Source organism: Solanum tuberosum, unplaced genomic scaffold (genome assembly GCF_000226075.1).
Source record: "Solanum tuberosum cultivar DM 1-3 516 R44 unplaced genomic scaffold, SolTub_3.0 scf00040, whole genome shotgun sequence".
In the NCBI taxonomy this organism is placed as follows: Eukaryota; Viridiplantae; Streptophyta; class Magnoliopsida; order Solanales; family Solanaceae; genus Solanum; species Solanum tuberosum.
This window is the reverse complement of record NW_006238964.1, coordinates 1712706-1727424: the sequence shown is the minus strand read 5'-3', so window position 1 is coordinate 1727424 and position 14719 is coordinate 1712706. Positions and strand designations below refer to the sequence as shown.

Sequence of the window (14719 nt, the reverse complement as noted above, 5' to 3'; positions counted from 1 at the left end):
TAGATTCGTCTCCTTATTTTGCGCGTGCATCTAAATAGTTATAGCACATAAATAGTGAAATATGGACAACAACAAAATTGTACATCTATAGACCATTATCTCAAAATATACATTAATATATAGTACTAGTAATAAACAAATTATCCTAACACCATTATCATTTTCTAACTTTATCATCCTGGAGAAGTGATTCCCCCTTCCTTGTTTCAATTATCCCTGTCTGTTTTGTGTTGTTGGGGGTATTTAGATGAGGAGGAGGAGGAAGAGGGAAACTCAAATCCATGATGATGTTTGTAAGAAAAATTGATAATGGTGAGAGATAATAGGAACATAATAAGGCCTGTTGTCTTCAAAGTTGGCGTTGTTTTGGCTATATCTCTTGGTGGAATTATCTATACCATTTTCAGAACCAGAAGAATCAAACCCTCCAATTCCAATTCCAATTCCAAATCAAATTCATCCCCACCTCCATATGCAACAGGTTCATTTTTGAATTTTAATGTTTTTGTGATTGGTTGTCTTTTTTCTCCTGATATTTTGTTTGCTTTTGATTTTGTGAATTGAGTTTACAGGTGGTCAAAATTATGAGCTCACAAATATTGATGATCATGCCTCCCCTGCAACTCCGTCACCTTCCTCCCGGAAATCAGTTTCTACCGCGTCAGAGAAACACGTAAGATTATACATTTGTTCTTTGTTAACAAAATGTGTTGGGTAATATAGTTAGATTTGTGGGAAGTTGTACCAGGGCTAGCACTTGTCTAGTCGAACCGGCCAGTCAATCTCATGTCATTGCTATTTGGTGCTCGAACATCATGTATTTTTAGGTCATTAGTCAACAACCCCATGGACAGCGAGCGAGAAATAGGGATGACTTCACATTGTTTTAGGGAAATCCTCTCCCCCTACAGTTGGCATTGATGTTAGTAGTGAAAAGAAAAGAAGTTGTTTCATAGTGAATCTTTAAACTGTTTCTACAACATATAATGGTTGTTGCGAGCTGATCTGTTTTTTCGTTTCTCTTGCAGGAGGACCTTCACATCTCTAAACACATTATTGATAATTCCACAGGTGTTCCATCTAGCAGTGGTATATTCAACGCGGAGAGAGATGGATTTTTCCTGCCAGAGTTCAATGAACTTGTAAAGGAACTTGCTTTATCTACCTCAAAGAGAGACATTGAAACAGTGATGCAGCATGAAGATTCACCCAGAGAATATAGAATTGTAGAAATTGTTAACCATGAGCAAGAGATTAAGAGCCTGAAAAACATTGTTAAAACTCTCGAAGAGAGGGAGAGGATTCTAGAAATACAATTGCTCGAGTACTATGGTCTCAAGGAGCAAGAAACTGCTATCATGGAACTTCAAAATCAACTAAAAATAAACAGTGTGGAGGCCAAGATTTTTGGTCTCAAGATTGAGTCACTGACCGCGGATAAGATGAGGTTAGAGGCTAAAGTGTCTGATTATGGAAAAGTTGTTTGTGAGCTCGAAGCTGCAAAAGTCAAGATAAAGCAACTAAAAAAGAAAGTGAGATCAGAAGCTGATCAAAGTAAAGAACATATTTTAGCCCTTCAAGAAAAAGTTATGAAGTTGCATGATCAGGAAAAGAAGATTGTTGAAGCTGAATCGAATGTCCAGTTAAAGCTCCGAAGACTCAAGGATTTGGAGAATCAGTCTGATGAGTTGAATAAGTCTAACCAAAGTTTAAGAAAAGAAAATTCAGATCTTGCTCATAGATTAGAATCTGTTCAGATCATTGCTTCTTCTGTCTTGGAGAACGAAGAAGTAATTCTTCTGTTCATGTTACATTTTATTTTTCACTTTGTTTAGTGTTGTGTACTTATTGAACATTTCTTGTTTCAGACAGAAGCACTGAAGGAGGAAACTCTACAGCTGAAAAAGCAAAATGAGGATTTAGCAAAGGATGTTGAGCGCCTTCAAGCAGATCGCTGCACTGATGCTGAGGAACTAGTCTATCTACGATGGATAAATGCTTGCTTGCGGCATGAGCTGAGGAACTATCAGCCAGTCACAGGTAAGACAATTGCAAGAGACCTCAGCAAAACATTGAGCCCCAAGTCAGAGGAGAAAGCCAAGCAACTAATTCTTGAATATGCAAATAAAGAAGAAAGTCAAGGGGAAAGGGAGGTTAATGTTAGTGATCTTGATTCCGAATGGTCCTCCTCCCGAACATCCTTTCTTACAGACTCTGTTGAATTTGATGAAACTTCTACTGATAACTCATCACCCCGTAAGACTCAGTCTTCGAGCAAAAATAAAGTGTTTAGTAAGCTTATGAGACTCGTAAGAGGAAAAGGCCGCCCACTTAGTCGGAGTTCTTCTATGGATATGGTGCACACTCTAGAAGATAATGTAGCAGGACATTCTAGTTATTCTCCAGGGTACATAGATTCCGGAGTTAATGGTCTCAACATCAGGTCAAGAACGTCCTCGCAAGGTTCATCCAAACAATTTCTGGACCTACATTCTGTGTCTCAAGGTTCAAGGAGCTGCAAATTAGGAGAAAACAACAACTATCCGATGAATAGTAGGCAAAATAGTGATGGGGGTTCGTCGTCAGGTTCAAGAAGATTGGATTCACCTCAAGAAAACAGAAGTAAAGATGAGCCTGAGAAAGCAGAATTGCTGAAGTATGCAAAAGTTTTAAAAGGGTCCCGTTCTAAAATGGGATTTGGCAGGAGATCATCATCTGTTAGTTCCTTCTAACATTTGTGCAAATAAACTTTGCTCAAACAGTCACAGAGGCGGAATCATGGTTTAAAACTCACGACTTCTGAATTCTAATCATTTTATGTTGCTGAGTTTGTACATATTCAATGAATTTTAAAGACAATTAACGAATCCACTTATGCCCATGGTTCAGAGCCAAAAAATATTACATAATCAAAAGATAATTATAGGTAATACTAATATGTAGGCAAAACATCAATGATATAAGCGATTTCTACATCACAACTACAAGCATCGCAATGAATGTGGACATGTTCATCGTCACTGTCAAGCCAGCCATTCCTGCGAATGTTTTCTTCATGTTGAATAGTGCAACGAGCGGGTCTTTCTCCCAAAATTAAAGGATTCTTCACCCAAATAATTTTCAATATCTCTACTAAACTTTTTCGACATTGCCTTGTTATTTTTCTAAGTGCCTCTGTTTCTTTCATGATGCCAATCAACTTTACCCCTTTTTGCTTATATTCACCCCCCCAAAAGACTCCTAATATGCCAATCACATACAATGCCCCAAAGTGGTCTCCGTTTGCTGCTTGTTTCAGAAATTCCATTGCAACTTCAGGCTTATCGTTTTTGAAAAAGTCCATCTGAGATTAAAAACACATTTAAGTATCAGTTACGCTGAATACATGATAAATTCATTTAGACACTTGAATTAATCATGTTCAAATTAAGCACCTAAACAAATGCGGATTTCTTTTTTCAAAATTTTTGAATTGCAAGTATCTAGTAGGAACAAAGTAAAGAGTAAAGTTTAAAATTAATTATTACCACGCCTTTTCTGTATAATGCTTCTGTATTTCCACATTTTCTACATAGCTCCATGAAAGAAGTAACTCCATCTATCTTTTCTTGCGTCTGCTTTTTCCATGAAGGTTCAATCGGAAAGTCTACCAGCGTTACCTTCTGATATACATATCGTTTCTTTGCGACTTTATTAAAAATCTTGCAACTAAAATATCAATTGATTAAAAAAAATAAAATTCTAAATGCTAACCTGGTGAAGAGCGGGAAACAACACATAACAAAAATACATAATCCGTAGATTCTAGAGCAAATGTGTATGCAGAGGATGCAAAATAAAATATATATTGAAACATTAAGAAAATACTATAATGTAGTAAACAATTAATTAAAATATTGACAGAACAGTAATTGAGAGAACCAGTAGATCAGAAGAAAATTAACTAGGTTGTATTCCTACTTATAAATATATATACCTTAGTTTGAGGTTGATTAAATCCTTAAAGGAAGAAGAAGCAACCTTTGCAACAATTTCAGTAAGTATCACTCTGGGAAGCAATAAAATGGAAGAACAAGAATTTTCTTCTATGACTTTGTTATTACTATTTCTTCTTCTTGCGGTCCTCTTCATATTTTTTCTTGAAGAAATTTATTATTACATTACAAACAATGAATGCAATTGAGTTATGTGTTGGGTTTTAAAAAGTTTGAATAGAAAAATGAAGAGTTATGATTTTTCTGAAGAGTTATGATTTTTTTGAAAAGTTATGACTTTTCCAAAGGGTTCTGTCTTTTCTGAAATGTTGTGACTCTTCGGAAAGATTATGACTTTTATGATGAGTTTCAACTTTACCGAAGAGATCTGTCTTTTCTGAAGAACTGTGACTTTTCTAAAGAATAAAATATTTGATTGTTGCGAACTAATCTGTTTTTGTTTCTTTTGCAAGAGGACAGAGATGGATTTTTCCTGCCAGAGTATTATGGTCTCAAGGAGCAAGAAACTGCTACCATGGAACTTCAAAATCAACTAAAAAAACTAACAATGTGGAGGCCTAGCTTTTTGTTCAATGTTCAATGAAAATTTGAAGGCAAATATCAGACTCGACAAATAACGAATCAACTTCATTGTTCAAAGTAAAAAAATATTACATAATCGAAAGATAATTACAGATAATTCTAATATGTAGGCAAAATGCTAATGATATAAGCAATTTCTTCATCACAACTACAAGCATGACAATGAAAATCGACTTGTTCATCGTCACTGTCAAGAGGCCAGCCATTCCTGCGATGTTGAATAGTGCAACGAGTGGGTCTTTCTCCCAAAACTAAAGGATTCTTCACCCAAATATTTTTCAAGTTCTCTTCTAAACTCTTTCGACATTCCCTTGTTACTTTTCTAAGTGTCTCTGTTTCTTTCATATTACCAATCAACATTACCCCTTTTCGCTTGAATTCACCACCCAAGAAGACTCCAATTATGCCAATCACATACAATGCCCCAATGTGGCCTCCTTTTGCTGCTTGCTTCAGCAATTCCACTGCAAGTTCTGGCCTATCGTTTTTGAAAAAGTCCATCTGAGAATAAAAACACATTTAAATACAAATTAGTATCAATTAGGCACCTGAACACATACAAATAAAATTCAAAATCTTGAGTTGTGAGTGTCTAGTAGGAAAAAAAAGGTAAGAGTATAAAGTTTAAAATTGATTATTACCACGCCTTTTCTATATAAGGCTTTTGTATTCCCGCATTCTCTGCATAGCTCCATGAAAGAAGTAACTTTATTTATCTTCTCTTCCTTGTCCTTTTGCCATGAAGGTTCTATCGGAAAGTCTACCAGTATTGCCTTCTGATACACGTATCGTTCATTTGAAATTTCATTAAGAACCTTGCAACTAAAATATCAATCAGTTAGGGAAAAAAAAATTGTTCGTTTAAAAAAATAAGATGTTTATAAATATATATATATACCATACCTTAGTTTGACATTGATGAAATTGTTGAAGGAAAAAGAAGCAACCCTCGCAACAATATCAGTAAGTAACTCATTGGGAAGAGATTCAATTGAAGAAGAAACATTTTCTTTGATCAGTTTGTTATTATTACGTCTTCTTGCAATGCTCTTCATATTTATATTTTTTCTTGAATGACGACTGATCACCATTTTTCTTTGAACAATTAACTTATGACAAATAATGAACGCAATTGTGTTATATATATACGTTTTAACAGCTTAGTTTCTATTTCTTTCAGATTTCCTTCTTTAAATCGGATTTGGAAATTCTTTAGTTTGTTCATTTTATTTTTTCTTCTTATTTCAGGTGAAAGTAGGAAAGTGTGTTGGCGTTACTAGGAAAACTTTCCTTTTCTTATATGTACGTTGTGAGAGGTTTGATTTTAGAATTTTTTATATAACTTTACTACTTTATTTAAATTGTGTAATATTGGGCAGGGCAATGAGTAAAAAAAAAGGAATAATTGTACAGAATAACAAACTTATAATCTAAAATAAATGGAGTAGCTACTGTTTGATTTAATTGCGCCCCATAGCAAACGTTTGCCAGTCGCTTCTCTCCCTCCAAATTCTCGTTCGCCACACTCCCTTTCTCGCTCGCTCCCTCTGTGCTCGCCTCTCTTGCTTTATACAACAAAATTGTATAAATTGTGTTTCTGTTTGTATAAAGCGAGAGAAAATTGTATATACACATGCAAATACATATATATTCGTCCTATACACTTATAATTATACAATAAAAATATTCCCCTGCCCAGTTCTCTTTTGCCTTTCTCTCTTTCTCTTTTTATACAAACACAGATTATACAAATATAATGTATAATTTATGTTTGTATAATGTTTAATTTATGTTTGTATAAAGCGAAAGAGAGAGCAATTTTTGATATACAAATATTTTTGTCAACGATTTATACAAACGAGAGGCTAACAACAGTTTATACAAATGGCCTGCCAACGAAATTATACAAATCTGAAGAGGAGCCAACGAATTATACAATTGCTTCTTTTTGTATATATGTATAGCGAAATAGACATAGCTTTCAATTGTATATGTATAGCGAATTATACATATATATGTTTGCTATGGAGCGCAATTATGCAAACGTTGCTATAACATACAAATATGATTTTTTTATTTGCTATATGTGAAAGTTGCTCTAAAAAAAATTGGGATGGGTTTTTTATTTAGAATTTGGAAATTTTAAGTGGGTCTTTTTGTTCCCTAGCTTCCGAGTGGGCAGTCCATCTAAATTAAGGGCAAATTATTGTCACAGTATAATTGTAGGGTTCAAATTAAACGTATAATGAAACAGAAGGTGTATTTAAATTATTTTTGATAAGATAAAGATATTTTGGACTATTCGGTATTCCTGTTGTCTTATTGACTATTGCAACACTTTACTATAGCAAGTCATTAACTTTTCAGATAAACGCTACCTATATAGATAGAGGTTTGATTGTATAACCACATTCAATTTATATTCTGACATTTTGATAAACATGGTTAAAAATATTTTATCCGTTCACTTTTACTTATTCACTTTAAATTTTATACGATCTTAAGAAATAATAATTAATATGAATATTGTATCTTAATATTCATATTAATTGATATATAATTTTAGATCTTGAAAAATGATTCGAAGAATAAGTAATTAATGTCAGAGGGTAAAACATGATTTTTTTTCTTTTAATATGCTAAAAGTGATAATTACTCCTTATGTTCACTTTTATTAGTCTACTATTTCAAAAATAGATTTTTATTTTTACTTGTCAATTTTAACATATTAAAAAAAGATAATTTTTTTTCTTGCTTTACCTTACGTATTTCACAAATAATTTTTCAAAACCTAATAAGCATATTATTAATTAATAAGAAAATCATTTTTCAAAACCTAATAAACATGTTATTAATTAATAAGAGTAGTATGATAAAATAGTCATATCAATTCTCTTAACCGAGTGTCAAGTTCAAATGTTACAAGTAAAAATGAAAGAAGAGAGTAATAAAAATAAAATATATTTTTAATATAACCGATAAGTAAATTTGAAAGGAAGGACATCACAACAAGGTACATTCATTAATAACAGAAATAAGCAAGGACAACAACACAAGACATCATTTTCATCTTCATCTAAACAAAAACATCTGGGAAGCCCAAGGTGAGAAATCGAACCTTCACCAACAAAGTGAAAATTTAAATAGCCAATCGACTGAGTTACTAAAATTCACAAATTTTGGTTGTATTAGTTATCCAAGTAGGTAGATGCCTTGCATAATAAGCGTATCAGCTAGGACTTGGTTAGCAGCTTGAGATAGATGAATTCCATCCCAAAACACATACTCTGTTGCATTGCTGCAAGTCCCTGCTAACTTTGGGTTGCAAAATAGTGATGTTGTCTCCACTTTACCTGTCCCACAGCACCCTCGATTTGCTACCACGAATCCTAAAAATCACCAAATGATTATGTCAATAACAAAGTTGTACGCAGGATTTTGTATAAGCAGTGTGGAATAGTAGACTTTAATTAAATGGAAAATTACCGTGGTCTGACGGAGAATTGACGAGGTCATACATGGGCTGGAAAACGTCAAAGATAGCAATCTTAAGGCCAGGAAGTTGCTTTCGCAATTGTATTGCAGTTGAATTCATCTTTTTGTTGAATTGTTTGGCATCTCTATTGATTTTTGAGATACAACCACTTTTATGAAATCCGAACATTGTTTTAGCAGCTGGGAGACACCCCAATGGTGGCAATGAAGTAACCCCAATTCTTCTTGCTCCTTGTCCATACAAATCCTGTTTACATAATTAATCAATTAATGTTTTACTAATTTCTGATTCATCAAAGTTTAAATCGGTTTGGGTGAATTAGTTATGAACTTTGTTGCTAATTTATGGCTAAATAGCTTGTTAATCTACCTTGACAAAGCGAGTGAATATGCGGATAAGATAAGAACTATACTGATGAGGAGTAGAAATTTTGTTAAGATAAGGATTGAAGTAGTAATTCTGTAAGAAATCAGCTGTTCCAGCACTTAATATGTAGAGTGCATCCTTTATGATGGATTCCGCTTTTTGACTGCCTGCAACTTTTGCTAGCTTTGTTTTGTACTCCTTGTAATATTGCATCTGTTTTGACAATGGAATTGCATGCTGCATCACCAAAAATAATTGTCAAGCCCCAAATTCAAAATTCGCATTAGATGACTAAAGATGCATTACAACAAAAACGGTCTTTAGCAACAAATCGTTACACTATCTGCCTGTTCTAGTAATATAATGACAACAGTAAGAAGAGAGCATTTGTAAAACTTACGTTGAGGATGGCTGTTTTATCATCATAGCCAGCAGCAGCAGAAGCGAAATTAGTACCAATAAGGAGATTTTTGCCCGATGCTTCAGGGCTCAAATATGCAGCCGGGTAAGTAGTGAAGCCAAGTGCATCAGCTACAACCACATATGTTAGCTTGATAGTAGTAACTAAAAACTAACAGGATCCTACAGAGGCAAATCTAGAAATTGAATCTTTAAATATAAATACAGACTTTGAGCTGAAGTTAATGAGTTCCGGCTTAAAAAAAATTCTCTCTAAATAATATCTAGTGCCTGAATTGGTTGAATGATTTTATACTGAAATAACAATATAGGTGAACAATAGTTGTGTTACAAAACAAAGTTGAATGATTTTCTAAAGTAAAAACTGTTAGTTGAGTGATCGTAACTCATTAAAATTGTCAATACTAAACACTTTAGAGTAGGAATTAGCAAGTTAACTTACCAGTCATATCAGTGACTAATTTGCCATTGCAGAATCTACCAGTAGGTTGATGAGTAACAAAATCCCTTCCATAAGGTGGATAATTAGCCTTAAAAAGAGTAATAATGTAGTCATTATTTCCTACATCAGAAGCTGAATCCCCAAATGTTATGATTGCTGGAACAAGCGTTGTCGAATCTTGAGCACTATTCAAACGGATCGCAGAACCCAACACCACCACCAACAACAATACCAATGCTGGTTTATTATTGTGGATGCCCATTTTCGAAAGATGAATCGTACTATGTGTGTTAGCTAGACACTTGAAAACTATATAATGAGCAGTATGTTGCAAGTCTGATCCCATCAATAATTAAAGGATGAATAGTTCTGCATTCAATACAAGGGATCTGAAACAGCAAGGGAGAACAGACTACACTGGCCCTGGAGCTCATTTATTTCATCTGTATAATTCTATCAGCATTAATTAATTTTCATCAAAGTTTTGAAAAATTGTTGCTTATCTACCTACTTTGGAGCTAAGGCTTTATTACGTTTTTATTAAAATCTGTTTCGACAGTCATTATGATTAAGGTTAGGTATATAATTCTTTCTTGATGCACCTTCCTCGCACAAGGAGAAGATACGACAATTTTATTTTTTTTGTTTGTTGAATTATTGTATTTTGCTTATAGTATGAAAATTTATGTCATTTTAGCCTTTCTATAAATTGTTTAGTTTATTTTTGTTGTTATCTATCTATCTGAGGTTAGGTTCATCCCCCCTTCTACTTTTATAATTTTTTTTTTGGATGTTATAGTTGTTGGAAAAAACGCGGACAAGCACAAAAATATGTATGATAAAGTAATAGAAATAAAATGGGAAAATAATGACATCAAAATTTTTACGTGGAAACCCTTCTAAATAAGGGAAAAAATCACGGGCCAAGAGGAGCAACTGATATCACTATAATAAGGAATTTTACACTGTAGTCACGAATACAATACTCAAAGTGACTACTACACACTCTTTGATTTCCACCTTACTAAAATATCGCTCCCACTCTATTTTTCTTCACAAACAATTTTGTTGTATTGTCTATGGAAAACTTACTTTGCTCTCAAAATGATTTTTTCTCTCTAACTTGGTGTGTTCTACAAATGAGCAAAAATGCTCTATTTATAGAAGGAGAAAACTATGCCTATGTCACGACAAATGTAGCAAATTTCAAAGGTAGGTTGCAAATCTTACCAATTTGCCACCACCCAATCTTTTATTTTCAACTCACATTTGTTGTCACTATTCCTTTTTAACAATTGTTTGTAGCAATTGAGTAGCAAAAATTGACTAATGTAAGAAACATGGGATGGACCTCACAAATCTCCCTCTCCAGTCCCATGCACCAAAAAGAGGTATTTCCATCTTTCTTTAAAGAGAGATCATACCCACAAGTTCTTTGCATAGCTTGAACTTGTCTTTCAGTATCGTTTTGGTCAGCATATCTGCGGGATTTTCATTCGTGTGGATCTTTTTGACGTGAAATGATTCACTCTCCACTTTCTCACGAATCCAATAATATCTGACGTCGATGTGTTTTGTCCTTGCATGGTATATGGAGTTCTTGCTCAAGTCTATTGCACTCTGGCTATCACAATAGACAATATACTCTATCTGATGCAAACCAAGCTCTTAAAGAAATCGCTTTAGCCATATTATCTCCTTGTCGGCTTCAGTAGCCGCAATATACTGAGCTTCAGTTGTAGATAGTGCAACACACTTCTGCAACTTCGACTACCATGATATAGCTCTCTTGAAAAAGTAAACAATTATCCAGTAGTGAATTTTCTATTATCAAGGTCACCTGCCATATCAGCATCTGTATAGCCCTTCAAGATTGGATCTAATGCTCCAAAACACAAACATTCATCTGAGCTTCCTCTAAGATACTTGAGTATCCACTTCATAACTTTCTAATGCTCTTTTCTCGGATTGTCGAGAAATATGCTGACAACACCAACTGTGTGAGCAATATCAGGTCTAGTGCATACCATTGCATACATTAGACTTCCGACGACGGAGGAATATAAAACTTTGGCCATGCTCTCTTTTTCCTCTCTAGCTGTAGGACACATCTTCTTGCTCAACTTCATATGACTAGCAAGAGGTGTGCTAACAGGCTTAGCATTCTTCATATTGAAGCGCTCTAGTACACGTTCAATGTACTTCTTCTGTGACAAATAAATCTTCATTTTATCTCTGAGACGAGTAATTCTCATGTCCAAAATTTATTTGGCATGACCCAAGTCTTTTATAGCAAAAGACTTACGCAACTCTTTCTTTAAGTCGTCAATCTTGGAAGTATTCTTGCCCACAATCAACATATCATCCACATACAACAAGATGATGATAAAATCATTGTCAGATTTTTTTTGTACAAATACACAATGATTTGAAGAAGTCTTCTTATAGCCTTGCTCCCCCATAACAGATTCAAACTTCTTGTACCACTATCTAGGAGCTTGCTTTAGGCCATAGAGACTTTTTTTGAGTTTGCACACAGAATATTCTTTACCATTTACTTTGGACCTCAGGTTGTTCCATATAAATCTCTTCTTCTAGATCACCATGAAGGAAAGTCGTCTTCACATCCATCTGCTCAATCTCTAAATTAAGACTAGCAGCCAAACCTAGAACTGTACGAATCGAGGACATTTTCACAACAAGAGAAAATATTACGTCAAAGTCAATACCCTTCATTTGACCAAATCCCTTAACAACCAATCTAGCTTTGTACCTAGCCTTCAAGTTGTGTTCTTCAACCTTAACTTTGAACACCCACTTGTTCTTCAAAGCTCTCATGCCCTTGGGCAATTTTACCAACGTATAAGTGTGGTTCTCATGCAAAGACTTCATCTCATCTTGCATGGCTTCAATCCATTGATCCTTGTGCTCATTTTTTATGGCCTCCTCATAACATTCAAGTTCTCCCCGTCACTGTGTAAAACATACTCATTGGGTGAATAATGCGAGGAAGGAATCCATTGTCTTGTAGACCTCATAAGCGGAATATTTGATTCGTCCACAACTTCATGAGCAAGAGGATAATCAATAACAATATCATTGTTATTATCAACATTAACATGTCGATTCGATACATGATTATGGGCGTCACCATGATCATCAATCCCAACAACATCATGCATACTTGTGTGAGGAACTTTATCTAGATGAACTATGTCATCAAAATTTGAAAATTCTAGCTTCTTCGCTTTGTCAATATCTTCAATTGTTTGATTCTCCATGAAAAATAATATCATGGCTTCTCACGAGTTTCTTCTCAACTGAATCATATAGCCTGTAACCAAATTCATCAAGGCCATATCCAATGAAGATGCACTGCCTTGTCTTGGCATCTAACTTTGACCTATCATCTTTCGGCACATGTACAAAGGCTTTGCAACCAAATACTCTCAAATGGTCATAAGAGACATCATTTCCATACCAAACTCTATTTGGCATATTACTTTGCAAAGTAACAGTAGGAGATTGATTAATAATATGTGCAGCGGTCAATATAGCCTCACCCCAAAATGAGTTCGGCAACTTTGCTTTAGAAAGGAAATATTTAACTATTTCCAGCAAGGTCTTGTTCATCCTCTCAACCAAACCATTAAGTTGATGAGTCTTAGGAGGAGTCTTCTAGTGTCTAATGACTTGATGCTTGCAGTATTCGTCAAATGGTCCACAATATTCACCATCATTATTAGTACGAATACATTTCAGTTTCTCTTTCAACTGAAGCCTGAAACTGCTTGAAGACACCTAACATTTGGTCTTTAGTCTTCAAGACATAGACCCAAAGTTTTCTCGAGCAGTCGTCAATAAAAGTGACAAAGTAGAGTGCACCACCCAATGTCCTTGTCTTTATTGGACCACATAAATCAGAGTGCACCAACTCAAGCAACTCTGTCTTTCTCGAAGGAGGGTATGACTTAAATTAAACTCTATTTTGTTTACCAGCCAAGCAGTGCTCACACTTTTCTAATTTAGCACTTTTGAAATTCGACAATAATTTTTTCTTGGCTAGAACATTAAGTCTTTTCTCGCTGATGTGGCTAAGTCTCTTGTGCCATAATGTTGAAGAGTTATCGCTCTCAATCGCATTCACCATATCAACACAAGCAAATGCCGTAGTCCAGTATAGACCACAGTGTTTGTTACCACGAGCCACAACCAAGGAACCCTTAATGAGTTTCCATTTTCCATCACCGTTGGTACTAGCATATCATTTATCATCCAAAACACCAACAGAAATCAGGAACATGTTTCGCATTGTTCAAAACTAGTTTTGTTCCAACACTAGTTTCCAAATAAATTGTACCAATACCAACCACCCTAGAAACAATCTCATTACCCATGCTCAAGGTTCCAAAATCACCAGGAGTATAGGAAGAGAAAAACTCCTTCCTTGATGTTACGTGAGATGCGACACCAGTGTCCACAACCCAGCTTAACTCATCACAAGCAATATTTATCATATCCGCATCAAGAACGGTAACAAGATCTTGGTGGTGACGGTGGCTAGGCAATTTTCATTGCCATCTTCTTTAGTTTCCTCTTTGTTTTTGTTCTCCCTTTTCAACTTCCTGCAGAGCTTCTTTGTGTGTCCTTTCATACCACAATGATAGCACTCAATATCCTAAGTCTGCTTCTGGATTTGCTGTTGACACCCAATTTTGGACCTCCACAATATAAATTAATCATCGAACTTCTTAAATTCCAAACAATTTAGAATAATTGACTTCATAAATTTTAAATACTTTTCAAGTCATTTTAAGTAATTTGTCATTTTTTTTTAAAATTCAAGTCATTTTAAGTAATTTGTCATTTTTTTTAAAAAAAATTAAAAATAAATAAATATATATATTCTATATAATTTTGTATATATTTATTATATTAGTATTTGGAAATTGTCTCAAAAGACTTTAGTTTTACCTAAAATATTTGTTTAATTAATTACCTAATTATTAGTTTATAATTAAATTAATTATTTTACAATCGAATTAATTATTTTAAGTCGTTAAGATTAAGAAGCTCGTTAATTAATTTATGAAAATTTATCTTGTTGCAATTTTTAACCAATTGCTTATCCTATCCTTAACCCTTTAAAAGACCAAAAAATGGGCCTGTTCCACAACCCAATTCTTTTAATTAGCAGACCCAATACAATGCAATTCTTATTTCCTTTCCTCTAGCCCATTTCCCTTTGTTCAAGCTAGCCCATTCCGTAACTCTAATTCAAATCCAAGCCCAACTCTTCTAATTTTCAACCCATTCCAAACAACAGCTCAACATCAATTCAATACCCATTCCCATCAATACAATACATACAGCCACAATACATACCAAACCGACCCTACCCGCCCCTGCGTCTTCTTC

General features: G+C 34.4%; 2 protein-coding genes across 2 annotated transcripts; one reads left to right on the top strand and one right to left on the bottom strand.

The window, feature by feature from the left end:
• The first annotated feature begins 196 nt into the window (after positions 1-196).
• On the top strand, positions 197-2881 carry LOC102602452 (protein CHUP1, chloroplastic). The gene is made up of 4 exons (XM_006342966.2): positions 197-481; positions 573-673; positions 1029-1790; positions 1869-2881. The coding sequence occupies exons 1-4, from the start codon at positions 310-312 to the stop codon at positions 2730-2732; spliced, it is 1899 nt and encodes a 632-aa protein (XP_006343028.2). The 5' UTR covers positions 197-309; the 3' UTR covers positions 2733-2881.
• A 4743-nt stretch (positions 2882-7624) lies between these two features.
• Positions 7625-9709, bottom strand: LOC102602116 (GDSL esterase/lipase APG-like). Its single transcript, XM_006342965.2, has 5 exons — positions 9302-9709; positions 8840-8970; positions 8443-8676; positions 8064-8319; positions 7625-7966 (listed from the first exon to the last, which is right to left on the bottom strand). The coding sequence occupies exons 1-5, from the start codon at positions 9645-9647 to the stop codon at positions 7770-7772; spliced, it is 1164 nt and encodes a 387-aa protein (XP_006343027.1). The 5' UTR covers positions 9648-9709; the 3' UTR covers positions 7625-7769.
• Positions 9710-14719: the final 5010 nt, after the last annotated feature.

Coding starts and splice junctions, on each gene's coding strand:
- LOC102602452 (XM_006342966.2), top strand. CDS start 310: ATGGTGAGAGATAATAGGAACATAATAAGGCCTGTTGTCTTCAAAGTT. Junction 674..1,028: donor CTACCGCGTCAGAGAAACAC/GTAAGATTATAC, acceptor TTTCTCTTGCAG/GAGGACCTTCACATCTCTAA. Junction 1,791..1,868: donor CTGTCTTGGAGAACGAAGAA/GTAATTCTTCTG, acceptor TTCTTGTTTCAG/ACAGAAGCACTGAAGGAGGA.
- LOC102602116 (XM_006342965.2), bottom strand. CDS start 9,647: ATGGGATCAGACTTGCAACATACTGCTCATTATATAGTTTTCAAGTGT. Junction 8,677..8,839: donor ATAAAACAGCCATCCTCAAC/GTAAGTTTTACA, acceptor TTGGTGATGCAG/CATGCAATTCCATTGTCAAA. Junction 7,967..8,063: donor CAATTCTCCGTCAGACCACG/GTAATTTTCCAT, acceptor GGTGATTTTTAG/GATTCGTGGTAGCAAATCGA.